Below are 27,821 nucleotides of genomic sequence, written 5' to 3'. Positions count from 1 at the left end.
ACAATACGGTTAATTGTCACCAAAATTTTAATTACTTCACAGACACTTTTCGAAAAATACTAAAATACTACTGTTTTGATTGAAAATACATAATTATGTTTTGAAATATAATACACATGTTTTTTAATTTAAACTGTGTTTTATTAAAAAAACATGGAAGTGCATTCAGTTTATATGATAATACGTACACAACAGGAAATTAGTTTCTGGAAATTAATTCGAACAACCAGCATTACAAATGTGGTCTTCAAATGTGTGATCTGATCACATAACACAATTAGGACGTTGAACATAACTGGTCAATGTGCATGCCGGAAGAACTGGTATATATTCAATCCGACCATATTTTTTTTTAAATTGCATTACATAACTGTATTTTTATCAGAACAAATTTGTTTGAAACTGGCCTAGTAACCTTTCTCTGAAAAATGTTTGCGAACATGTTCATGCTCACAATTAGATGCATATCATGTATCTCATGGTACACTGTATATGTCCTGACTGGCCTTTAACGTGATAGGTAATCGTACGTCAACATTACATTAAAGGGCGGTGGTCGTCGCGCTGCGTTTTGTTCGATATGGGACTCATAGCGACGTATACAACGCGTGTAAAATACATCGGAACAGAATTTGGAACAGAAATAAATAAGTTTTATTTGTACTAGCAAAAGCAATACAATTTTTTTACGTTTTTATTATCAGGATTTCTGCCCCCTACTTTCCAGAAATCTTTATACGCCCGCAATTAAATCGGACCCCGAACAAATACCGTGCATGTGCTACCCAATATGTACTGTCATCATCCACTTCAAATCTTTGTGGAATGGTTGCGAACAGGATCAATATTCGATTGATATTCGGTCGGTCATATTTTTTGGATAAAAAATTAATTGTGGCTTATATGTATGGTACCAGGTGTAATGTTTTTGTGCCAGGTTTGACAGAAATCGGAATTTCATCGGGTTTCAGACATTGTTAGGCAAGTAAAAATGGCTGAACAAAACTCATTTGCTTAAATTAATATTCAAAGAAAAACTCATCTCTTTTCTAGACTCAAATACGTGTCTCATAAACCCCTTTACATCAGTTTTTCGATTATTTTTTCCAGATTGTGATGACAGAATTTGTTAATATATAACTACCATGTTGACTATCGGAAAGCATTTTTACACAATTTTACTAAATAGACGAGTTATTTCTCGTGAACATTAATTTATGCAAGTGAAACAATTTTTTTTCAGCAAATCGTGTCATGCAACGCCCCTCCCCCTGTTTTTCCCCTTCAACTTGATTATAACAAGTTACGAAATTCACGGAGAATACAGGGAAACTGCAGTACTATTGCCCAATGCTTTCAGAAACTTTTACCAAGTAACCTAATTAGTATGCATTTCGAGAAATCACACAATTTTGAACGCAATAAAATCATGTGTGGAACTCACTTCTGCAAAAAACTAGTAGCGTTTGAAATGTTTTGAAAAATGTTAGAGCCTGTATATTTGTATGCAATGTTTTTACGATTTGTTAAGGATTATGAAATGATTTCACCTATTTGTAAACGGGACGATATTGCTTCGACAACGGCCAGCGGGTCACTGACTTCGAAAACGTTCCTTCCAGATTGGATAGTGCCCTCTCGTGCCCCCCCCCCCCCCCCCCCGCCGTAGACTGCAATCTACCAGCCCGAGACCAATAAGTTTGTTGACTAAACTCATTTGTACAATCACAACTTGGACATTATATTTGTAAATAGTCTACTGCAGTTAGTTCTTATCTATCCCACTGGTGTCGATAACACTTCCGGGCTTATTTGTACAATGAAACTAGGGCGCATTGGCGCGTTTGAGGGCACTATTCCGCTCGATCACTGCGTGTTGACTGACTGACTGATCTGCAAATAGTATGCGGGGTTCATACTGAAAATCCCTTAAAATAGGGAGCGAAAATCCGGGCATTTTCACCGCATAGCAACCGAAACCGATTAAAACAAAAAAGCTGTACTTCTGGGTTTGTTATTGAGAATCGCAGGCTCTTGCCCAGTCGTGGCAATTTTATAGTGTTATTCTCGGTGGCGGACATCCGGACTTTTTCACCGCCTGGCAACCATCACGGTAAAAACAAAGACCGAAAACTCTCAGGTTGTTGGGCTCATACCACTAATTGAAACTCCAAAGACGACAATGTTAACATATGACGAGATTGGTATATGAAAATGATAAACAAAGTTGAAAACATGGCTCAAAAATGGAAAATCAACATGCCAGTAATCAACCACATGAAAAAAAAACTTGTTGGCCAGTTCAAATTCTTGCAAATCCCAGGTGAACAAGACACACCTACTGTATTTGAATTGCACCTAGAGAAATCACTCAAAAAACACCAAGATTAGAACATCCAAATACACACAGAACAAACCCACAGGTACACAGCCGCGAAGTAGTAAACAAAAGACAACACGTTGGTCTCATCTTTGACCCAGGTCATCACGCCCTCAAACAGGGAGTACCTGAGAAAAAAATTATCGAAAAAAAAATCAATGGTTCTTGCATGGCATATAAAATGAGCAGCTATTGGTTGATTAGTGGCATGTGACCTGCATGAGATTCCCCTGAACAGTGTATCAAGATTACCCCTACGTGTGCAACATATATAAATTTGGTTGTTCAGATTTACATTAAAGGGGATGGTCGTCGTGCTGCGCATGTGCGACATTTGTGTTGATAAACATTGATTTTCACAAAATCCAATGCGTTTTTTAATGGAAATCACAAGTAATCCCAAGAAGTTTAACTCGGGGCAACTATCACTAATTACCGCCGGTGAATTCATCGATACCTTCCAATCACCTAAAAAATACCTAATTAAAGCTTGTTAACGTCTCAGTTTGTACCTGCGCAACAGTCGAAGTCGCCAACTTTGTTTTATGAGACCCATATAAGTAGTTTAACATGGACTATAGGGACGACCATGAGGGCGCTGTTCATAATCGGATGCGATGACATCATACGAACAGCGCCCTCATGGTCGTCCCTATAGTCCATCTTTAGCATAAATAATGACGTCACAATGGGAATTCGTGCATAAATTAGCATAAATGAGGACCAATGCCGTAAAGGGATCATTTGAATGAGGATGACGTCACAATGGGATATTGTGAATACATTTGCATACATAAAATAGATGTGAATACGAGGTCGTGTCGAGGTCATCGTGACATTTGCATAAATTACTATCAATTTTTTTAATTAATTTTTTTTTGTGAATACGAGGTCGTGTCGAGGTCATCGTGAATACATTTGCATAAATTACCATCAATTTTTTTTAATTATTTTTAATTATTTTTTTAATTGGACAGGCGTGGACGAAAGATTTTCAGAATATATCGTAGAGGGCGCTCACACATACACATACACACACACACACACACATACTCGCATTACTATATGCTCAGAGGACTCGGTTTCTAGACCAGTCTCCGAGGACGTCACTTTCTAGTGGGTTTACAGGCTTGATATTTAATTACATAATATAATATTATTGTAGGTATACATGGGTTAGTAGAGTTTAGCAATCAGACCATTTCTTCAAGGACCTGCGTTTGACTATCATACTGAGGACCTCCTTTCTGAGGACGCGATTTTTTTTCAGAGGACGTGGAAAATCTCGGGGGTGTCACTCCCACATGTGCAAAGTGTCACTTCACACGTCCTCGAACTGATATGAACAATAGCATAGCATTCACACATATAAGTGCAATTCACAAATGGCAGTTTAATTGTTATAGAGAATTGAAACTCGTACACTCAGTTACCAGCAAATGCGAGGCATGTCTTCTCTGTAACAAAAATCAGATCGAAAAAATGAAAAACAATTTGTGATGCCTTGCCCTGTCTATGCCCAGCACAAAAACATTCCATTTATGTATACAAAATATTCACAAATTTGCTTGAGCAATAAATCTCTGTGAATACCTTTAGTTTAATTTTTGTAAATCTGTTTTGAATTTAGACAGCAACACTTCCTAAATTTTTTTTTCTTTGTCATGTCACTTTTCATCTATCCATTCCAATGGATGTTAAGTAATTAAATGTATAAATAAAAATAGGTGTGGATATTTTTGTATATACAACATCGTTCAATAACTTAGTGGTGCTGAAAATTGGGTAGGGAAGGTAGCTGCTCCCCTCTCGTTCTGCACAATTTTATTAGGGAAGCAAGCATTTCTTTTTAACATTTTTTGTACATAATGGCAATGTACATCTCCAGTAGGGGACAACACTGATAGTTGCATAAACTGCAACTGTAATTCAGAGCAATGAACTCGTATCAGTATTTATCTAGCATTGTTTCCAAATTTTGAATTCGCTAAAATGGAATGGGGTTGGAATCTGGTTGATACAACTTTCACACAGAATATCATCACGCTATTTTCTAATAACCAACTTTATTTGCAATAGTTTGAAGGAATACATATTCCTTTCTTACATTATGAGAAATGAGCAGAGATCAAAGTGTACTTGTTAATAGTATAGGCAGGAAGTTTTCCATAGTTGTGTTTTTTCTCAGCCACATGTGGCATTATGTATAGAAAATTTGTAAATATTTTTAGTATATTTTTTCGTTTCTGTTGGAATGCAATATCAAACAAAATGTTTATTCTTATTTTGAAACTTCCAGCATGAAAAGGTGGTAATTTTCCATCCCAAATTTAGGTGAGATAGAGCATACGGTACTCCAAAATTTAAACAAGACCATGTTGTGGATGACCACAGATAACTATGGTAGTGGAAGGAATAAACCTGTTTGGAACTCAAGTACACCTAAGATCAAATGCACAAAATGATCATTGTAAATGATCTAAATGCTTATGCCCATAAACTTAAAGGGTGGTGGTCGGCGCAGCGGGTGTTTGAATTACACGTAAACAATGTATTTCACACGCATTGTGTGCATCGGTACAAGTCCATTATCAACCAGGCCATGGCGCAACGACCACCTTGCTTTAGGATTTATTTAATGAAAAACAAAATATATGGAGGTAGAAATACATGAAAATATTAATTAATCATAACAAAGAACACAGGAACTCCATTAATGGAACCATGAATTCAGTCACTTATTTCAGATTGAGCTCAATTCAATAACATTTACATTTCTAGAATCCAATTATGTTTTTATAATTCATCCTAAGTAACAAATGATGTACACAGAATATCTCAAACTTGCTATTGGCTTTTGGAGCAAAGCATGATTTTGATTGACATGATTACCATAAGACCAATCAGTGTAACATGTTTTTTAGAATGTAGGACAAGTGCACATGTAGAATACTACTGAGTAGCAGAGATAGGTTTGTTTCACCTGATCACACATTCAGTTCAGTATAAAGACATAAATTTTTTGTGACCACTGTAGTTAAAATGACAATAGCTGCAACTATCGATATTTTCATTTTAATAAAACATTTCCTGCAGACACTGAAAGCATAGCATAAACGGACATTGTACATTAAATCATTGTCAGTGAAATAAGGGGGGGGGGGCACGGTTGCGTTATGGTCTCCATCTATTGAATTCCAGTTTTAATGAAAAATTACAGTATAACTTACTGAAGGCCCTGGGTCAAATACGTTCCCAGCTTGAAAGGCTGACCGATCTCCACGCAATTATGTCTAAAACAGTATTTTGGTAATCTTTATGTAGGTATATTTAAACAAAAATTTTCAAAATCTATTGTCGCTTTAAGAACCTGTCACTGTTTCTATATTAATGAAATTAATGAAGGTATGACCCAACTGCAAAGGTTACAACAACTTGCATAGATTTGACCACAATATCTGACAGTGTGAGATTCATTGCAATAACAATGAAGTGGCCTTAAGGTATAGATGCATGTTCGTGGGCACTTTGAGTGAATTATTTTTTTTTTTGCTTTTTCTTACCCAGACAGTCTTGGCTAGATAATGTTAAAATTTTGGAGCATTGTCAATGCTGAAACACTCAAAAAACGATTTTAAAATAGAGGGAACCGAGGCATGTGATTAAATGTCCCGAAGTTTGTTTACGTTGCTTACAGTTGTAAATGATAAGTAAACAGTTTCACCCTTATCTCGCAACATGTCAACAACTTCTAGCCTGGCATATTGTTATATTACTAAATATTTTTGTTTTCACACATTTTTTTTCTCCCAAGGTATTTTAAAACTGAAGTATACAAAGTAAACATTTTTCGTTTTGCTGTAGAGATCACCCTGCTGATAGCATTGCAATGCAATGGAGAAACACCATTGCTGTGCTGTATCGATAACTTTTCAATGGCATGCTCGTAAAATGCTCGGTTAATTAAAAATAAAAATATACCCTGGAAATTACAGAAAAATTGCCAACAAGATTCTGTTTTTAAGCACCACGGAAAAATGAAGCACTCTGTGATGCCATCTTGGTTACCTCAATCGGAAACCCCCTTGTCAGCTAGCATGCACCTGTAGCGATGTCGAAAAGTACGTTGTATGTATGCTCTGCAACCTCTGGTACTAAGGCACTCTATAAATCAGGTACTTCCAGAGGTCAGGGTTCGTTTAATTTTTATCGACCCATCTCATCTTTAGTTGAATGAAACCTGTCTCGATTTACAATATTTTCCCTCCCATTTAGATTTTTTCTCACAGGCAGTTGACCAATTGAGTAGTAAAAACTGCAAATAGCCGTTGTGTAGCAAAATATTACGGCCCATTTCAAACTGGTCGTCTAACTTTGCATGGTCCATTTCACTGGAGATCACGAAAAACTGAGTCATACAATGTATTTTTTTTAAGGTTTGAGGGAAAGTAAATTTAGACTCAATCCGCAATGTTTATATAACTGTATGAATATCTCATCAGCTTTACGTGATCCATTGTGCCCCTCCCTCAGTGGAAATGATAACACGACACCGTGACAGTTTTCGCGCAAGGTGTTGACTCTGCAGACAATTTTACGTCCGTTTCGCTTGAATTGTAAATATTTTTATTTTATTTTTTATCTGACGATTGAACATCAGCAAGCATCGATGTATGATGGATTTTGGCATGTCGTTGTGATGCAATAGCCATTTTTGTAGACGATTAACGTCACTTTCATAAAACAGGCATTATCTCCGTTCGTGTTTTCTGGTTAGTCACAGAGATTGGAAATTAATTAGCTTCCACAGTTTTTGTCAGTTTGTCTTGAAATTCTCACACTATTTTGACAACAACCTATTATTGTTTTGAAAAAAGTTAAATATAGTGCATAATATGGAGATCCCGTCATTACTTTTTTCACCATGTTTCTTTTTGATTATTTATGTATGTAGCCTTGCCTAATCTTGCTAAACATTCAAAAAAGAGAATGTTTGTACCTGTTTTCTATAATTTAAAATCGTCTTTTGAGTATGTTCCACTATTCACAATACTGCGAAATTTTAACAATCTATAGCCAAGACTTTGGATAAAAAAAAGCAAAAAAAAAACAAAATTCACTCCCAAGTGCCCAAGAACCTGTATCTATACCTTAAATCATAATCCTGCTGGAACGAATCCCTTTCTATAAAAAGAGTTTAATACTACCATGGCCGAGCACCTGATGAGGTGAGATGTAGAATCAGGTGTGGTAGCAAATATGAACTGGCGGCTCTTTAGCAGTTCTTTACAGTTTGATGTATACCACATTATTATATAACATCTGGCAGCAAAAATAACAGAACTCATTTATCCTTCCGTCTCTTATGTACCGTAATCAAATTACGAACACAATCTTTTACATTTTTCCAGGACCTATGGCACAAAACTGGATTCTGTTGTAAACAACTACTGCAAGCAGCCTTTCCAGGCACGTGTAGAAGTCTAATATCTTGCGAAAAATAATTTTTAACAGCCATCTTTTCTTCAACACTCCATATCTTATATTCTGCACCTAACACAAAAAGAAAATATCAAGTAAATCTACTGTTACAAAGTAACAAGGTAAATAGACAGCCGCAAATCAAAATCTGTTGCTGCAAAATTGTTTAGATTTTCAAAAAGAAGTTGTTTGAAATAATAGTTGAAAAATTGCCATCACTCAAAATCAAAACAAGGTGTATATAAGTAATATCCTATGAGTAATTTCAAATTAAATGACATTTTCTTATGTTGATTTTTTATGGTTTTGTAAATGACCACCAGTCAGTCAAACATAACAAAAACAAATCAACATGGATATGTAATAAATGATGTAATGCAATTTTAAAGTAAACCTTATATTTAATTATATTATAGCATTATCAATATCAGTGGATTTTATGATGTCAATGCAGCAGATTATTCGCAATAATGTATCCCATTATTGATCCCTGTACCATGGATTTGATTACAATGTAGTTTTCGAAAACGAATAAAGGAGAAACTATTTAAGAAGAGAAATTGCAAGCATCCTCGTTAGCTCTCTACGTTAAAGCACGCTCGGTTGAAGCATTTCATCTAGTAGGCATGCTTTTAGATTCCACGACTGATGCCGCTGTCATGTCCCTAATCGTGTCAATGAACTAAGGTTAACCCGGGGTGATTCATCCAAGCAGATGCTGCTATGTTTACAGAGTGTGAGTACAGAAAAATGAATAGTAGTACTACACTTATTTGTGAAACAAGATTGTTGTCAGGTGTCTTTTTTTAGTCCCCGTTCGAACGAAGTCCGAAAACGGGGACTATCATTTTGGGTTAGTTCCATCCGTCCGTCCGTCCGTCCGTCCATCCGTATGTATGTACGTCCGGAGCTATATCTCAAACACCAATTGACTGATTTCATTCAAACTTTACATGAAGACATAATATCTTACATATACGCGTCAAGTTACTTTATTATCGGAGCAAAAATGGCCGACTTGTGGCCATTTTGGATGTAAAATTTGCTATTTCTGATACCTAAACGTGTCTGCAGCAGTTTCTCGGAGATGACTGGGCCGATTTGGATCAAAGTTGGTATGATGATCATACATATTGGTTTGTAGTTGCACGTCATTTTTTTATCGTGATTCGAACAAATATGGCGGCCATCTTGTTTTTCATGGTACCCATGCTACTTTATCTTGAATGCAATGAATGTCTCTGTTTAAAGTTTGTACAAAGATAGTATACCAAGAGATACATCTGCACCAGCATGGTTTTTGTGATTCAATTCAATATGGCTGGCCGATGCCCAATTTTAATGTAAAAGCACTAAATCGTCATTTTCACATGTCCAAGGCTGTTTCTCAAAGATGACTGGGTCGATTTGGATTATGATGATCATACACATTTGGTTATATGTGCACGTCATACTTTTTTCGTGATTCAAACAAATATGGCGGCCATTTTGTTTTTCATGGTACCCATGCCTACTTTCCTATGAATGCAATGAATATTTCTGTTTAAATTTTGTACAAAAACAGTATACCAATAGATACATCAACACGAACATTATTTTTGTAATTTGATTCAATATGATTGTCCAATTCTCATGTAAAAGCAATAAATCATATTTTTTTTACAAATCCATCTCCTATTAATGGTTTCAATCTAATCTCAATGACTTCATCAGCATCAAATTGATATGTCAAATCACAAAATTTTGGACGGGGACTGTGTCGTTAACAATGACTTGTTATTTATACAGCAAGATTAAAATCACTGTTTGTAGGATGGCTAACACCCACTAGCTTTCCAGCCATGTTCACTCACTCGCTACGCATTCGTTTGGCTTGAAGTATTCATCAAATCATGGGCCTCTCGTAGCATTTGAAAATAGCTATTACAGGACTGTAGCCAATAAAATCCACCTCAATGGTTTGAAAACACTTGCTGGATTGGGTAACAATACGACAACGTACATGTACCCATTGTACACACTCCTACGCACAGTCAATTCCGTCAGTCCATAGGCGGCGGTCTAGCATAGCATAGTGCAAGGTCGTGACGGACACCAAAAGTACTAGTCACTGTGTGCCGTTCACTCGGGCGACCACTACAATGCTACTCCACACCACACTGTAAATTATTTAATTACAAGAATATTTGATGGATAAAAACTAGTTTCTTTCTTAGTTTGCCATATGAGATTGTGAATACAATTTTCAGAAAGACATTTTAAATTGTTCAGATTCACAGGCCAGTGACTGCGAAATAGTTCTGTTCACTGTGGATTTTTCTCGAAATTTTCCATTTTTTAGTGGCAGCAAATCCACTGATATTGAAAATGCTTCAAAAAATAACAATAATAAATTCTTTGTCAACTCATAATGGAGTAAGCTTTCGTCCATTATGGGTTGGCGGGTCGTTCATTATTGTTTAAATAGACATCATAAAGTCATAGTCTATGAGGTGCAATACACATTGAAATTTTGGCAGCTAAAGACATACTGAAACAGTTCCATACCTTGAGGCATCTGTCTGCTTTTTTTCTTTACACTAGATGAAGTCTGAGTGAAAGAAACATCACTTTTGCCAGATGCCCTTCTTTTAGGATAAGCAAGCTCATGCTGAACTAAAAGGAAGAATCAAGTAAAATGTAAATGAAAAAGAAAGAAGAAAAATGAATCCTGCAATTCATATATGTTAGTTATAAATTGAAATTCTGCCAGCTTCATGCATGCTGAACAATTTGAGCCAGAACGAATCAACACCCCATCATTGTAAGGATAGTAATATCTCCAGAAAGTGTATATATGAAGGGACTGCACATAATGATAAAAACGTATGTTACTTGATACAAAGCATGTTTCCAACTTACCAATCTGTCAAAATGTGGCACACTTACCTGGATGTGCTTGTTTAGCTTTCTTCAGTCTGAAGCAATGGTTCATTTGTGTTTGAGTTTTGCTCTTTAACACCTGCAAGAACAGCCAGCCATTTAATTCATGAAAGTCAATTATAAAAATTTGAAAACAGTGTATTTAAAAAAAAAAACAATATTGGCATACGATATGAACCCAGATGACACTAAATTACACATTATGATTTTAAAAGTTGTTTGCATTTCTGATTTTATTTACTTTCAAAATCACATATGAACTCAAGAAAAGTATATACTTAAAATTAAAAGGAAGAAATTCTGAATGTGGGTAACAAACATGAAAGCCAATACTATAAAGTTTAACACAAGAAAATCCAGTTATTTTTTCAAGAGAGAATGTCTTATTTACCTGATTCTGAGAGCCAACATACGATATGTTCTCTGAGTTCAAAAACTTTGTCCATTCCATGCAATAATTGTGTGTATTTTTCTTTTGCTAAATACTCTGCAAACTTAAAAATTGATATACATGTAAATCATAGAACATGTATAAATAACTACATGCCCACATTATTTTTCATCCGCCAAAAAGGCTTTGACAAAATAAAAATTACAAATAGGCAAAGCAATGCAATTATTATTACTGGCAACAGAAAAATGATCATAGACATCAGAAAGTGAAAAACCTCACAAGATGAAACTAGACAGCAGTCAAAGAAATATGAAATGTCTATTTCCCTCATGCATGAGCCATTTATTTCAGCTCAAAACTTGTTTACCAAAATGTGTTAATGCATGTTAACTTGATGTTAGCTTTGCATTAGTGTAACATAATGTTAGCATATTCAGGGTTGTAAAGTTGATTCTTATTCAAAGTTTTTAAATATAATTAAAATAGTGTTTGAATCAAAAATATAATACATTTGAAAAGGTAAAACACAAATACAACTGTGCTCCAGAAAGATAGATATTTTATACTTTGCAGCCACATGTTTTTTCAGTAATCATGTTTGTCAAATAATGTATCTACTATCATCCAATCCTTGATCTGTACTAGACGAGTGGCAATAGAACTGCTTTGATATAATCTATAGATTTAACTTGCGTACAATCAAGTATCCGTAATAAATTGGCCATTCTTATTAATACATTCAAAGACTATTACTACTGTTATTTTTACGAGAAGTATTTTTGACAAGTGGAGATCGTTACTGAATTACCCTATAGAAACTTTATTGACATCGTCGCAATGTTGAATTACGACAATGGACACTATTTAATTTTCGTCCTATATAATGTGATAATAATAAACTATAATTCTCATTTCAAATATGGATTGATTTTGTACAGTCCTTGCGCAGAAAATTCAAAGGGAAGTCATGGACTGATGTTTCAATTCATCTGTAATAAATAATGCATCAAACACAGTAAACCACTGTTGGGTGACAGTGAATGTACCAACAGGGACTGCAAATCTAAATGTTGTCTTGGCGCTGGCATGAGGCCATGGCAAGCAATCAATCAGAGTTGTGAATTTGAATAGTTGTTTTGACAACTTTTTCCTATCCCTGATAAGTAGCATGTAATCTAGTAGTAGTAATCTAGACAACTTATTTTCATTCTGCTATATTTTATGCCCACTGTTTTTATCAACAAATATTTTTGTGAGTATTTCCATACAGTCACAGCCTACTGTTAATACAAAGCTTACATTCAATAATGTAGAGTTAGCAAGGTCATAACATGATTTTAACAAAGCATTAGCACATTAGGTAAGTAAGTATTTAGCTGTACTGTAATATCTATTTATATCTATTAAATTTCAACTGACACACGATGAGGTTTCCTGGCTGTAACACTAATACACATCAAAATATTCAAATGATTCAGGGATATATCCTTACCTTAATGACAAAAACTCCACAAGAGACACTTGCACTGCGTGGTCAATTGTTGATACTTTGTAATTTCCATCTTCTTCTTTGTTAACTGCAAATTTACTAAAAAAAAGTGAAATATTTCAATCAAAAACTGTTAGAAGAGTAAAAGAACAGTGGAGGACAAATGTTTAGCTTTCAGAAGTGACAGTATCCAATCACCATAAACTAAGGTGTTTTCATTGCCATAGTCCTGTTCAAATTATGTTAACCAGTAAGTAGCAGATGAATTTACTAATATGATTGCTGTAAAACAGACACAAAGTAGTAAGTGTATTTGCAGAAGTGAAAAGTTGCTACTTCAGCATTCATTAAAACCATGTACATGTTGATGCCATGCATGTACTAAACAATTTTGAATGGACGGATGAAAACAAAATATTGACCAGCCACGATGTGCATCACCCCCCCCCCCTTAAAAGGTAAAAGTTTGACTGAAATAAGTCCACACATGCCAAAAATGTGGTTCCAGCCATGAAAAATAGTTTGATTTTTAGATGCAAATTAACAACCAAAACTAATGACAGTCCATCTTTGACCACATCTTTATATGTACAATCATGTATGTCATGTACTATCCATGTACAAAAAATGAATTGAATTTCTTTAGGCCTGTTCCAGATGTGTGTCCTGAATACCATCCATCAAAATAAAAGTGGCCACCAGTTGGCTGTATTAGCTCAACAATGGCAGCAAACTTTGACAAAATAAAAATTACAACTCGGCAATGCAATGCAATTGTTATTACTGGTAACAGAAAAATGATCATAGACATCCGTGACACTGAAAAACTTCAGCACTGGTAAAATTTGAATGATGTTGGCCAAACTGCATCCAAAAACTGGCTCCCCAACATACTTGTACACATGTGTGCATAAGATGGCCAGGACCTTAAGATTTTCCAAAGCTCATACAGGAATGGAAAAATTTAACTTACACATACATGTACCAAAATTGTACACACAGACCCAAGGCTTGAACATCCAATTTTAAGACCAAAAAATTACCTTATCAAGCCCTACAGACCAGAAACAGATTAGTACCAACAGTTGACTTATGGAAAACAATACATGTACATAATATAGACTAATACTCACTTCCAGTTCTGCTGAATTTGATTCATTTTCTCTTTGCTTTCCCCCAAAGAATTGAGATATAATATTTTGCGCTCCATTTGATTTACTTCCTGTCAAAACAATCATTAAAAAAAAGTGTTTTTATATCAGAAGCTTTATCATTAGAAGTATGTGTGTTTCATTTATTCTATTATTCAAAACAACAGAATATATGAATAAGTATATCTATACAGGCAAGTCACATTCAAGAGTTCAACAGATAAACAAAATCTGTGTCAGATGCGTATAAGATATTAAAACAGAAAATGTGCCCCAATTAAAACAAGTCATAGTTGTATTTTGGTGAATTGACATTTGAGGACTAAAAATTATCTTTTGTCTGTCATTTATTGTGGCATTCAAAAAGACTCAAGAGCACAAAATTTCCATTCGGTCAACAGTCAAAAGTAATCAACATGTATACGCATTCACTGTGACACAAAATCGGGACAGGAACATTGAATGTTGGAATTGTTCACATGATGAAAAAAAAATGACATAGTTATGAGGAACAAGTCATTGAAAATTACACAGTCCCCATTAAATTTTTGAAAGTTCTCTTTATGCTCGTCATATTAAAGTGAAGGTGTTGGTTGTTGCGAGCGTGTCCTTGAAACTTGAGTCCCAAGTGGCAAATACAACAGATAGTTTATTTACATCAAATTCGAACATGTGTTGCGTGACAACCCCTCTGGTTTAAGATATAGCAGAGAAAAACAAAGATCACAAGTGAAAGTAAAACAAATTGAAGTGCACTCTGTTATTGCACTTGCTAAAATTGTTTAAAGTATGTTTAAGAAAATGCATGTCTGAAGATAGGAATGAGGCACTACAATTACAAATTTTGAAATACAACTCTGGACGGACAGACAAACGTACGAACGCACAGACAGTTGGATGCACTGACGAACGGAGGACATATCCTAACATGTATGATCTATGTAAACAAATTTGAATAAAAACTGAGAAAGCATGTCCAAAATATGACATTTTCAAAAAACAAGATGACTGCCAGTTGGCCATTTTGAATTGAAACTCATTGACTCGCTCAAACTGAGTCTACCATACACATAAGTCCTGATGTTGGCATCTTGGAATAATTAGTTCTATTTTGCTATAAATAAGTGGGCATATATTTATGATGTTACTACATACTAAGAACAACATTGTCTTTATTATGACAGGAAATTATACTCATGATATTGCATGTACCATGGGGGATGTGTGGATAAATTCCTACACTATAGAAGCATGTATGCATGTGCATATATCCAATACGATGCATGATGAAAGCTCAAGACCTCACTGAATATAAGCCTCTAAGATTGTGCACTGTTGTCCCAGTTCAAGAAAAAGCTGAATATAAAAACAGTCTGAGTGCATATAAGCAGTATAAACTACCAGTTGTAGTTGTCCTGTGCAGATGAATAGAAATGTTGTAATATCTGTAAGGTAATTTTAGTTTCCAGTGCACAGCAACAGAAATATTTTTCCTAGTTACAGCTACCTGAATTCCTGTATACTGTAACCTGTGCAGTGAGTACTGCCAATATTTAATAATTGCATGTTGCAAAAAACTGTCTATCAAAAAATATATAATGCAAATAGTTATTTTTGCAGTAATAGTTGCCAACAGAACTAAAGTGCATAACAAGAAATGAATGAAACAATTTTTGCACAAAATACCATTTTTCAAACATAAGTGTTCACAAAATCAGAAGGATGTACCAAAAGATAGACAGGTAGAGGTGCTTTGCACGACATAGCCTCCTATCCGTGTTCTACAAATTCAGTAGACAAGTAGGCAAAGATACTGAGAAAACTGCAAAGTGACAGCAAGATTTAATGAGAAAATTGAAATCAGTGCTTTGTTATCTGTATTACTGAATGAAAGATTATTATATAAATTTGTATATACATGAGAATGACTAAGAAAAATTCTTAAATATTTACCACAAGAGTTCAGTGTCCATCTTGTATAATACCACAAATATTTTGTCCACCTTCATACATAGTTCCCATTATCAAGTCATGCTTGGAAAAATCAATCTAAGTGTAAATGAAAGTAGACAAGTCATTGTCAATGACACGTCCCCGTTCCGTTCATATTTGAGTGACATATACATTCAAAGCAGATCATGACCGAAATGCACCTGCATATGTACAACACATTGTACTAAATCTGAACAAAATCCATCCATGCATGACTGAGATCCGATTCCGGAATTGTGAAAATACGTGATTTTGATGCATTTTCGGCCTTAAAATAGCCATCATTCAGCTATTGTTAAGCGGATCATGAAACAAATGCACATACATATTTGTGACATGATGTACCATGTGTGTGTGAAGTTTGAACTTGATCAATCCAGACATGTCTTGGATACGGATCCAGAACTGAATTTATTAAAACAAAATGGCCACCAGTCGGCCATTTCGAACTTGATCCGAAAAAAAAATAACGTGCATCAAGGTCCTATTATGTTTAATGTATGTACCAAATTTGAACAAAATCCGTCCATGCATAACTGAGATCCGGGTTCGGAATGGTGAAAATGTGCGATTTCAATGCATTTTCGACCTTAAAGAGGCCGCCATTTGGCTATCGTTAATGAAATCATGAAACAAATGCACATACATATTTGTGACATGATGTACCTTGTGTGTGTGAAGTTTGAACTTGATCAATCCAGACATGTCTCGGATACGGATCCAGAACTGAATTCTTTAAAACAAAATGGCCGCCAGTCGGCCATTTCGAACTTGATCCGAAAAAAAAATAACGTGCATCAAGGTCCTATTATGTTTAATGTATGTACCAAATTTGACTGAAATCTGTCCATGCATAACTGAGATCCGGGTCCGGAATGGTGAAAATGTGCGATTTTGATGCATTTTCAGCCTTATTCGGCTATCGTTAATCGGATCATGAAAAAAATGCATGAGCATATGTCCCATATAATGTGTGATGTATGAGTGAAGTTTGAACTTAATCGGTCCATGCACGTTCGCACACACGGACGCACGCACGGACGCACACAGGGCAAAACATAAGTCCCCGTTTTCGGACTACGTCCGAACGGGGACTAAAAGCAAAAATGAGTGAAGAGTATGCAACTTTGATAATAAAAATAAAAATAAGATCTTTTATACATATGCAGAATAGGCACATGTGAAATTTCTATTTACTCGACATGTATACTGCTAAGAATGAAAACATACATGAACTAGTTTAGACAAAGTTTTATAAAATAAAGGTCACAAAAACTTTTAAAGCTTGATAATCTTACCTTCTTTGGATAAGTGGTTTCACCCCTCAGACAAATGGATGACATTAAATTATGGTCAAAAAATTTGATTCTCTGAGAAAAAAAATATCAAGAATATAGTTATCAAATTGACTTGAACATCATAGTTTTAATGATGCTCAGTTTAAATCACAAAGTTTAACTTAATTTAGAGCTATTAGTGATATAGAATAACAAATATTTCACAACTTGTAGTCTTCAGCTGGAAAAGTGGTAACAAAATTTACCACATACATGTGGAGCCTGGACATGTATAGGATATAAAACTAAACATGAAATTATGAATAAGAACTCAAATGAAAACAAATGGTGTTCAAAATAAAGTTTGAACTCCTCTGCCATCTAATAATTCTTTTAAGAGTGAGGTTATCTTCAGTTGTCCAGAAGAGAAATTGTTGAGCTATGCATAGCAATAATGTACATTAATGTACAAGAGAAGCTTTAACAAACAAACCAATGCCATTAATCCTGAAATTTAGTTTTTCAGATTTTAAATTTGCCAAGACACCTATAGGTTGAACACATCTTTCTGAAAAAAAACCTATATAGTATAATGTCCCCTATTGTATTAACAATTTAAACAAGATTTAATTTAGCTTTTATAATATTATCATTTCTATTTTTTAATTATATTATCTAGCACATGATAACTGTACAGCATGCTATAGTGTACACAAATTATTTCTTATCTAATTACAATGATGTACATGTGACACAGACTCAGTGAAGTAATTAATATAACTTTAAATTAATATAACTTTAAGTTACCTCTCTTTTTTGAGTGGCAGGATAGACAGCAGAATTGACAATATCATCAGAAAGTTCATTCCCATTCTTGAGATTCCTAAAACTGGATTCTAGTATCAAATACGGTTCTATCTTACATACAGTTGAATCTGCTGTTTTCTCAGTAGGTGCTGAAAAAATACCAGGTATAATGAAAGTAATAAAGATTCGGAAATGTACTGATCTGTGACAGTGTGTGCAAACACAGACGCTGTTCATGAAGAATAACGTAATGTAATAGTTTCATAGTTGGATTTTATTTCCCCTTTATAAAAAACAAGCCATGCATGGCACAGTCCCAGTTAGTTATCAAACTTAAGATGTATAATTTTGTTTATAGTAATATAGTTGGAACATAAACATGTCAGAGATATGGATCCAGAAGCTGATGCTTAATTATGATTTTTTTAACACTGAAATGATTGACATTCAGCCACCTTGTTTCTAATCGTCAATCCATCCATAAATTCTTGATTTTCCAGTATTATAACTCTCACATACCTTCAGGAGTCTTGATATCAATCAGCACTGATTCTTCATCATCTGAAACCTCTGAAATAAACACACATATTGATGAAGCATACAATAGTAATGAGAAATTAATTTTTTTTTTGATGTAAGAACATCCATTTTTGTTTAGGCATAAATGTGATTTACGATTTTTAGAATAACATTTAAAAATTTCAAAACTGCAGTTGAAAACCATTTTGCCAACCACAGGAACTGTGGCTTTGGCATAAATACAATTTCGAAATGACTTCATCCAATCAGGAATTACTTTCACGAATATAGGGCGGTAAAAAAGAACATACCATCACCACATTCATTGAAAATATTCTGGCATATATGTACGTTAAAGTAAATCCATACTTACCATTCAAGTCAATCTCTATGTCATCAAGTGATTTGTTCTTGTACTTTTCCACAGATCCTCTTTCACAAGCAAGTAGAATTCTGCTGACTTTAGCGATCTGCAGGGTGTCTTGTGGGATCCTATAAAACTTCCTATGAACTCTGATGTAATGACCCAAAAAAACAGCCAAAATTTCCTGTCCATTGTCTTTCAAGTTGAAAAGTTGAGACATAGTTGCAATTTGTTTTCTCAAGATTGGTTGAGTTGAAACATTCAGGGCAAGTCAAACCACATTTCTGTGCATATTTGTTCAAGCACATGGTAGCACGTATTGGATTCTCAAGCATAGTGAAGAACCAGATGTAGCTCATGTGTTGAGTTTTAAATCCAGAAGTGCTGAAAGAAAATTGCTGTGGCAAAAGCTAACAAAGGAAATCATGCAAATAATGTTGAAGTACTCAAGGCAGGAAAGGGTTTTCTAATTCCCTTTAAAAAACCATCATATCAGATAGGTGCAACTAAATATGTTCCCTGTCCAGCCTGTTTGGGATATTTCATCCGAACTGAATTATGGAAACATCACAAATCATGTACAGCCATATTCTGAGTCAGTATTGTTTGTAAAAACATTCGTTAATGGAGCAGCGTTCAAGTGACGATCAGTAACAATCTCAGCTAACGGGCTACTAATTTTATCGGATGATGTGTGGTCTGACGATATGTCACACTGTGGTACTTGACACTGGATTGACGGAGTGGTGATTCCATCTGGTGTTGTGTGGTTGGTATTACATCACATCCTGGTACTTGAGACTTGGCTAACTGACAACTGATTCCATCTGGTGAAATGCAGTCTGGTAATATGTCAGAACCAGGTACCTGAGACTTGGCTAACTGACAACTGATTCCATCCGGTGACAACTGATTCCATCTGGTGATGTGTGGTCTGATAATATGTCACACCCTGGTACATGAGACTTGGCTAACTGACAACTGATTCCATCTGGTGATGTGTGGTCTGGTAATATGTCACACCCTGGTACTTGAGACTTGGCTAACTGACAACTGATTCCGTCCTGTGATGTGTGGTCTGGTAATATGTCACACCTTGGTACTTGAGGCTTGGTTAACTGACAACTGATTCCATCCGGTGATGTGTGGTCTGGTAATATGTCACACCCTGGTACTTGAGACTTGGCTAACTGACAACTGATTTCATCCGTTAATGTGCGGTCTGGTAATATGTCACACCCTGGTTCATGAGACTTGGCTAACTGACAACTGATTCCATCCGGTGATGTGCGGTCTGGTATTGTGTCAGACCCAAGTACCTGAGACTTGGCTACCTGACAACTGATTCCATCCGGTGATGTGTGGTCTGGTAATATGTCAAACCATGGTACTTGAGACTTGGCTAACTGACAACTGATTCCGTCCTGTGATGTGCAGTCTGGTAATACGTCACACTCTGGAACTTGAGACTTGGCTAACTGACAACTAATTCCATCTAGTGACGTGTGGTCTGGTAATATGTCGCACCCTGGTACTTGAGACTTGGCTAACTGACAACTGATTTCATCAGATGATGTGCATTCTGGTAATACGTGACACCCTGGTACATCCTGGTATGACATAGCAGATCCTTGTGTTTGTTGCAAGTTTAATATCTACAAAAGCAATACAAATAGAAGAAGACAAAGATTTTAGAGCAATAAATATTTATATTTAATCTCACTCAACAGCATACAAGAAAATCAAGTCATTGGAAATAGCACAGCTATTTCACGTTACTTTTTCAACATAATGTTTTAAATACCATTATATGTGAAAAATGCATATACCATGTAGTAAACAAAATCTGTTCATGTATGAGCGAGATTCAGTTCCATATATATGGAAATGTACAACATTAAGTTTGATGCTTATGTGATGTTTGAAGCATGTTCAAGCATGTCAGTGATCTGGTAAAGAATTCATAAAAAATGGCTACCAGTCAACAATTTTGTACCAAAGCAAGTCATTTCATGATATGACAAGAGTCATTCTTATTTTAACAGTAAACATAACTGAAATTAGTCAGCCACTTTGAATCAGAGCATGAAAGAAATGACATAGGAATAGTAGTTTGATTGCCATCAATCAATATATGTCAGAGGCATACTTTATAACAGCATTCCACCATTCTGAATCAGATCCATCCTGGTCAATTAATGTCAGATACAGCTCTGAAACCACATTCATTACAACAAAATGCCAACCCCGCCCCCCACCCCACATTCATAACTAACAACAAAATGACCACCAGTCAGCCATTTTGAATCCAGTCTGAGAAACAAAATTACTTGCAAACGTTCAATGTACATGTATGTATTAAGTTCACACAAGATCTATCCATACATGACCAAGGTCTGGAATCGGAATGGCATTGTTCTCCCCAAAAAAGGTGACAGGCATAATGCAAAAATTTTTCTTGTTTTGAATACTTAACCAGCTGCGAAAATTTACTAATGGACACGTGGGATAAAATTAGGTCAGCTCTTCTATAACATATTTCAAAAGCTCTACAAGCCCTACTACCGGTACATTGTTTACAAGTCATTGAAAATGACACAGTCCCCATTAAATTTTTGAAAGTTCTTTTTGTGCTCATCATATTAAAGCAGAGGGGTTGTCGCGAGCGTGTCCTTGAAACTTGAGTTCCAAGTGGCGTATACAACAGATTGTCTATTTACCGTACTCGACCACGTTAGCGCCCATGCCCGGGCAAGCGCCCACCCCCCACTTTTGCGCAATTTTTATATTTGGGGTCACATTCGGCAAAGCGCCCACCCACCTTCAAAATGCAACTAATTTAAAACTTGGTCTTGCGTAACGAATCTTGGTAAGCGTTTTTATATGATACAGCGTGGACATCGACCGCTGTGAACATGTTGTGAATGCGTAGAACACTGTAACCGTGCGTAAACTACGCTTCGACAATGACCTGTTATTAATTAATACAAGTAAAATGCAATACATATTTCATGCCATATTCAGTCTAATTCTCAAAAATGGCTAGTTACTAGTTTTTTGGAAAAACCATGTCGTTTATTCGCTGAAATCAATTCCAACAGATCGTACTTCAACATCGATTATTCACTTCCGCATTGCGTTACCGGAAAGTCTTTGGGAATTTCCGAAGAATTGCGTCAGTACAACACAGCATTCTGATTAGTTAATAACCAACTTTGACCCATTAGGTCAAACAACGCTGCTGTAGGTCAAATCTGCAATTGCATCATGGCGGAAAGTGATTTTCATCGAGAGTTTGCGTACGATCCAACAACTTCGTCAGTGGAAATAATATGACAATTTTGACTTCGACTGTGTTCCAAAAGACTCAAATGTTTTTAATTCCGTAAATTATGGTGGTACGTAATTAATATTGTAATAAAATGTGCATATTTTTTGTGATCATTTCTGTTTCTTCATTGTGAAAATCAATGACGACGCAAATTAATTTAGTAATTTGATTTTCCCTCAAAGACGTAATCTGTCACTTGATGAATCAAAATTTTCATTTGCACTCTTTTTCGAGGGGGGTGCTCGGGTAAGCACCCACCCCTACAAAATCGTGATTTTCTGAGTTGAGGCCTCTGGGCGCTAACCCGGTCGAGTACGGTACATCAAAACACGTGTTCTGTGTAGTAGTAATATGGCCAAAAATAAAAACAGCCATTATTCGGCCATCTTTGATCTGATTATGAAACACACTGATAGGTATGATGTATGTGCCAAATATGAATGAAAATAGTACATAAATTGTGGAAATATTAATAGTAGTAAGGCCAAAAAGTCAGATGGCTGTCAATCAGATTTTGAAACAAATTGTCATGGACATGCATCCTAACATGTATAAAGTACATGTATGTGCCAAATTTGAATGAAAACTGACAGAGCACGTCCAAGATACCGCATAAAAAAAAGAAAAGAAGATACCGACCATCTTTGATCCAATTACGAAAAAAATCGGCATGGACATGTAACCTAACATGTAAAATCTATGTACCAAGTTTGAATGGCAACTGACAAAGCATGTCCAAAATACAACATTTTCAAAAAACAAGATGGCTGCCAGTTGGCCATTTTGAATCGAATCGCTAAACCACTGCATGTGCGTATCTCCCACATAAGGCACAAGGCACATGCAAAGAATGAACGGAATCGGTCTACAGGATTCTGAAATATGACTCAGAACAGACTGACGCACGGACGGACGAACGGACAGACTCAGGAACTCACAGACGGTCGGGGACATGTATCCTAACATGTATGATCTATGTACTAAATTTGAATGAAAACTGACAAAGCATGTCAAAAATACAACATTTTCAAAAAACAAGATGGCTGCCAGTCGGCCATTTTGAATCGAATCACTAAACCACTGCATGTGCATATGTGCCACATAAAGTACTAGGCACATGCAAAGAATGAACGGAATCGGTCCAAGGGATTCTGAGATACGACTCTGGACGAACGCACGGACTTCGTTCGAACGGGGACTAAAATACACTCCAAATTACAGCATGTTGTAAATTAAAAAAAAAACTGAAATGTTTGTCCCATTACCATCTCTGGGGAGAATTTTGCCATTCATGACCTAATACTCCCTTTCTGAATACAACTTCTCAACTTTGTGATCTTAGAAAGACGATTTAACAACTCCTGTGTCTTATCAGTAACATTCACTTCAGTCTTGTATATTGACATAGTTTCTAGCTTGCAATCATGATATCCCAATTCCAAACTGGGCTGTTGTTGTAACCCAATAATCATTTGTCTTGAAAAAACCAGTTTAGCTTTGCTGATGACATTAGATACTAGCAGGATCTTTTGAATATTTGGGGCAATACGCAGTTTTCTGAATGAGAGCCGATTTCTATCTGAAGCAATTTTTTCAACTGATATACTGATTATCCTTTGTGCATCAGTTGTATCCATGTTTCTTTTTGAATACTGTAAAGGGATTAAAGGTACATGCTCAGTGAATGGTGGCCCAAAAAACTTGTTTGCTAAAAATATGTTAAAGATTGGGGGGGTCTCTCTCATGGGTAAACGGGCATTAACAAATGACTTCTCTGGCCAATGAAAACTCATATTTGGATCAAATGTAGCTAATTAATTAATTAATGTTTCAAATCGTATGGCACATTGTTCATTCATAAATGCAACTTGAACTGTGACCTCTTGTTATATGATTTGAATACTCAGATCTTTGTTATGATTTTAGCAAATTAAATGTAATATTTTATATCATGGAAATTGAAGTCAGCTTATTGAAACACGACTCGAATGACAGAATCATGTTCAGTTGTATTATCCACAGCCATTTGCCAGTGTACCACACCCACATGCTCAACCATTTTTAGCACTGAAGTAGGGAAATTCATGAATTTTACGGGTTTGCTATTGGATTTTTTTTTTCAACACTTCAAGGTGATAAATGCATAGTTGAAATGAACCAATACATTGATTTTAATGACTGTTTCACCTTGAGACAACTTAAATTTTTTTTTGGTTTAGCAATGAAAAATCAGAAAATATATATAATAAATAGTACCTCAATAATTATGGTTCTCAGTCGTCACATTGTTGTACATTATTCCCAGGAATTTTAGTCCAGGTTTGTCCTGTTTTAGCTGATCTTGCTGAATGATAGATATCGGTTTTGACTGTCCAAAACTCAGTATGGGCAAACTAATAGCGAACAACATTCCAAACAATAGGCATTTTCAAACCATTAAAAATATTTTTCTGGATATATCTACTGACATACTGCCATACCATACACATGCAAAATTAACAAATACATGTAGCGAGTGCAAGGTCAGGATGTATTTTAGAAAATTAGAAATATTTCACTCAGTCCATATTCTTTTTCATAGGGAAAACAGGAATAATTATACAAATCTTGAACACAAGTCAACGATCAGAAGAAAAAAATATCACACCAATGGACTTTGCAAACCAGACAATCCTACTGTACTTGTGTTTGTGGTAGTACATGTGCAAGTGTATGTGCAATTTCGAATGGAATCAGTTAAAGGAATGATGTGAACAAATATTACCCATTTCAGACTTTCACCAACTTCTCAACTGGAAATTGTATATAAATATATTTATAAGGCATATGCTGTTATAACATTATTATGAAAATAAGCATTATCTTACCTTATGCTCCCATGGTAATTTGACTGGTCCATAATCATATAATATTTCCTCATTGACGTCAATGTCTTTTACAGCAAATAGTGCCAGGTATGGCTGTCCTTTGAATTCAAGTGTTTTCATTCTTGCATTTGGAGATTTTCTTTCATGGTTTACTAGCCGCCCATATTTAGGTCCATTGCCAGGTTCATTAGTAGAATCGATACTGCAACATTGGCAAAATATAGCTTTTGAAAAATATATAGCAAGGTAGATTTTTTTTATGGACTAAGAGTTAAAAGATTATTTTTACTGTCACAATCATTCATTTGATATAGACTTAAGAATGACCAGCAATCCCAAGTTATTGATAATAGTAAATTGCATACAGTCATATATGGTCATCCACTACATTAAAAGAAATAAATGAAGAAATATTCTTTGTGGCTAACATGGCAAAGTTGTTAAAGCTTTACTATTACATAAAATAAGAATTTGATATTTGTTACAAATATTGGTAGATGGGGTTACTGGCCTTATTTGTTCATGTAATTTATTGGTGATAGTAGGTATGAATTAAAAAAACACCACATGTGTTGTGTTTGAGTTTGAATAATTTCTGTGGCTGTGGTACAGGGTCACATAGTAGTCACAACACAGACATGTACACAGTACTATGGGATAGGCTAATATTAAATGCAGTTTAAATGAGTTTCATATGAAAAGATTGTAAAGATGTGGACACTAACCAATATGTCTTATCCTTGAATTTAAAAAAAGTAACGGAATACACTGCCATCAGAAGACTTCACGAATCTCTCCCTCCGACCCACTAATAAGTTCACCATCGTATTGCAATAAGAAATTTCTTTTATTGAATTGCTTTCCAGCAAAAACACCTCTACCTGGAATAAAATAAACCATAAATGATAAACTAGTCATTACACTTGTGACTTGGATATATTTCGAAATACAAGTTAACATGAAGCAGTGATGAAGCCGTTCAGTTATTTAGGACATTGAGCAGCGTGGTAAACGGCAAACAGTCAGATTAAATATATTCTCATCTGAGGGACATCAAAGAATCGTACAACGAACAGCTGAAATACTTGCTGAATATCGCTAAAAACTATAAACAAACGTCTTTTTCAATATACTGAGATCTGAATGCACAAATCTAACGCAGACTGAAGTAAATTTCGATTCCACTGCCATGGTTCGAACGGCACAGGGTCTTCGAAAAACGTGCTGTCAGTCTTTGGTTTAGAATATAATGTGTTGTCAACTGACAGGAAATTGATTGCATATTATTAATCAAGCCGAACTGAGCACAAAAAATTTGTTAATTCTTTACATTATTACCTTCCTGAATAACTCCATTCACAGCATATCAAAAAATCACAGCCGATCAGAACAAAACTGCCATTTTTTATTGAGACCCCCTAAGCTATTAAGACCAAAGACTCCCTAAGTTTTATTATAGAATTTTGTATTTGGAAACTGGTGTAATATCAGTGTTCTTACGGCTAATCTCATTTTTGTGTCTAAACAATAAATCACAGTTATTTTTTTTTTAGCATGCACTTTCATTGCCGCCAGATATTAATGCGTACTGCCGAAATACAAAAACAAAACAACGAGAACGCGTACAAAATAAAAAAAATAATTAGATAAAAAAAATATTGTCACTCAGTTTGAAATTATTTTACAGTAAGTGCATTCTACTATAAAAGTGTTCTGTTTAGATTACTAGTATTCGGTATGGTAACACCTACGCGCTTGGTCCCAGCATTTAGCACATTGTCGCTGAAGACAGACAACAAATAGAAACAGTAAAGTGAACAGTGGAACGTCATACCTTTCCATAGCACAATCGTCTCATAAAATCCTGGCTGGTCAGTTTGTTTGGCTATATAATATTCTGCCACTTTTATTTGATCTTCTTTAGAAGAGAGCAGTCGATGTGACCGTCGTGTGCTTCGAGTGCCCGCCATGCTTAACTTGTTGGCCTTTTCTCCATGCCCATATTATGCGCACGTCCACGCGAGTAGTAACATTTCTTCGCTTTCACATACGTTTTCCATTTTACATTGAAAGACAAGTACTGGAACCATGTGTTCCCCAATATTCTCGCTTTCGCGGTCTGAGCACCATTTTACCCGCAAAAAAATAATTCCTCGAAAAACATTAAAGTCCTCGCTTGCGCAATTCTTTGCGTTTAACGTGAGTGCTACGTCTTACAGCCGAATTCATGAAAGTTGGACGCACGACATACTTTTGTAACATGTTTACTAAAAAACGCGTTCAGACAGCGAAGTATGGTAATACAATACCATGATGCCAATGTACTCATTAGAAATACTTCATTCACAAAAAAAGATTTTAGTTTTGACAGGTAAATGAACAAACGTCCAGTCCTTGTGGAAGGCGAAATAAGATATCGCATTTTTAATAACTGACTAAATGGAGTAGCTCCAAATTACTTATGGCCAGAAAATGTCCCTAGGAGGGTCTGACCCAGTTTTCAAGAACGTTTCTTTCCTGTGTATTATCGAAACTAATTTAAAATACATGATTCATACTCATTTTGCTATATGATCTGAGGACTGTTTTGGAACCTGTCTCCGAGGACGTTTTATTTTTTGTGTATTATAAAAACCGTATACAAATATATTGCAAGTGTATGTTTCTTACTTATTTTGCTATATGATCTGAGGACTGTTTCTAGAACCTGTCTCCGAGGACGTTTCTTTTCTATGTATTATCAAAACCCTATACAAATTAATTGCAAGTGTATGGTTCATACTTATTTTGCTATATGATCTGAGGACTGTTTCTAGAACCTGTCTCCGAGGACGTTTCTTTTCTGCG

At 35.5% G+C, this 27,821-nt stretch overlaps 3 protein-coding genes and 1 long non-coding RNA gene across 4 annotated transcripts; 1 reads left to right on the top strand and 3 right to left on the bottom strand.

Moving 5' to 3' along the window:
* Positions 1 to 4,429: 4,429 nt before the first annotated feature.
* Positions 4,430 to 10,869, bottom strand: LOC146750872 (uncharacterized). Its single transcript, XM_085501204.1, has 3 exons — positions 10,790 to 10,869; positions 10,409 to 10,516; positions 4,430 to 7,933 (listed from the first exon to the last, which is right to left on the bottom strand). The coding sequence occupies exons 1-3, from the start codon at positions 10,833 to 10,835 to the stop codon at positions 7,725 to 7,727; spliced, it is 363 nt and encodes a 120-aa protein (XP_085357330.1). The 5' UTR covers positions 10,836 to 10,869; the 3' UTR covers positions 4,430 to 7,724.
* LOC146750873 (uncharacterized) lies at positions 7,922 to 10,725 on the top strand. The gene is made up of 2 exons (XR_014929907.1): positions 7,922 to 7,983; positions 10,445 to 10,725. It is a non-coding gene; the product is annotated as an uncharacterized LOC146750873 (long non-coding RNA).
* Positions 10,870 to 11,250: 381 nt separating the features above from the next.
* On the bottom strand, positions 11,251 to 19,873 carry LOC146750871 (uncharacterized). The gene is made up of 8 exons (XM_085501200.1): positions 18,786 to 19,873; positions 18,413 to 18,463; positions 17,894 to 18,042; positions 17,108 to 17,179; positions 15,771 to 15,866; positions 13,800 to 13,888; positions 12,670 to 12,765; positions 11,251 to 11,277 (listed from the first exon to the last, which is right to left on the bottom strand). Exons 1-5 carry the CDS (start codon positions 18,994 to 18,996, stop codon positions 15,780 to 15,782), a joined length of 570 nt encoding a protein of 189 aa, XP_085357326.1. The 5' UTR covers positions 18,997 to 19,873; the 3' UTR covers positions 11,251 to 11,277; positions 12,670 to 12,765; positions 13,800 to 13,888; positions 15,771 to 15,779.
* LOC146750870 (uncharacterized) lies at positions 19,269 to 26,394 on the bottom strand. Its single transcript, XM_085497746.1, has 5 exons — positions 26,313 to 26,394; positions 25,700 to 25,855; positions 24,975 to 25,176; positions 20,188 to 20,431; positions 19,269 to 19,327 (listed from the first exon to the last, which is right to left on the bottom strand). The coding sequence occupies exons 2-5, from the start codon at positions 25,747 to 25,749 to the stop codon at positions 19,269 to 19,271; spliced, it is 555 nt and encodes a 184-aa protein (XP_085353872.1). The 5' UTR covers positions 25,750 to 25,855; positions 26,313 to 26,394.
* Positions 26,395 to 27,821: the final 1,427 nt, after the last annotated feature.

Source organism: Saccoglossus kowalevskii, chromosome 1, assembly GCF_978046115.1.
Source record: "Saccoglossus kowalevskii chromosome 1, keSacKowa6.1, whole genome shotgun sequence".
NCBI lineage: Eukaryota > Metazoa > Hemichordata > Enteropneusta > Harrimaniidae > Saccoglossus > Saccoglossus kowalevskii.
Note: the sequence above shows the minus strand (reverse complement) of the source record. Positions and strands in the feature narration are given on the sequence as shown.

Bases quoted from the DNA above. Each gene is read 5' to 3' on its own strand.
- LOC146750872 (XM_085501204.1), bottom strand. From the start codon at position 10,835: ATGAACCATTGCTTCAGACTGAAGAAAGCTAAACAAGCACATCCAG. The intron at 10,517-10,789 runs GTAAGTGTGCCA...TCTTCCTTTTAG, and splicing joins AGCTAAACAAGCACATCCAG to TTCAGCATGAGCTTGCTTAT. The intron at 7,934-10,408 runs GTATGGAACTGT...TTTTTGTGTTAG, and splicing joins AAGCAGACAGATGCCTCAAG to GTGCAGAATATAAGATATGG.
- LOC146750871 (XM_085501200.1), bottom strand. From the start codon at position 18,996: ATGTCTCAACTTTTCAACTTGAAAGACAATGGACAGGAAATTTTGGCT. The intron at 18,043-18,412 runs GTATGTGAGAGT...GTATTTTTTCAG, and splicing joins TGATATCAAGACTCCTGAAG to CACCTACTGAGAAAACAGCA. The intron at 17,180-17,893 runs GTAACTTAAAGT...TTTTTTTCTCAG, and splicing joins CTGCCACTCAAAAAAGAGAG to AGAATCAAATTTTTTGACCA.
- LOC146750870 (XM_085497746.1), bottom strand. From the start codon at position 25,749: ATGGCAGTGTATTCCGTTACTTTTTTTAAATTCAAGGATAAGACATAT. The intron at 20,432-24,974 runs GTAAGATAATGC...TTGCTTTTGTAG, and splicing joins AATTACCATGGGAGCATAAG to ATATTAAACTTGCAACAAAC. The intron at 19,328-20,187 runs GTCAGTTAGCCA...TCCATAATTCAG, and splicing joins ATCACAGGACGGAATCAGTT to TTCGGATGAAATATCCCAAA.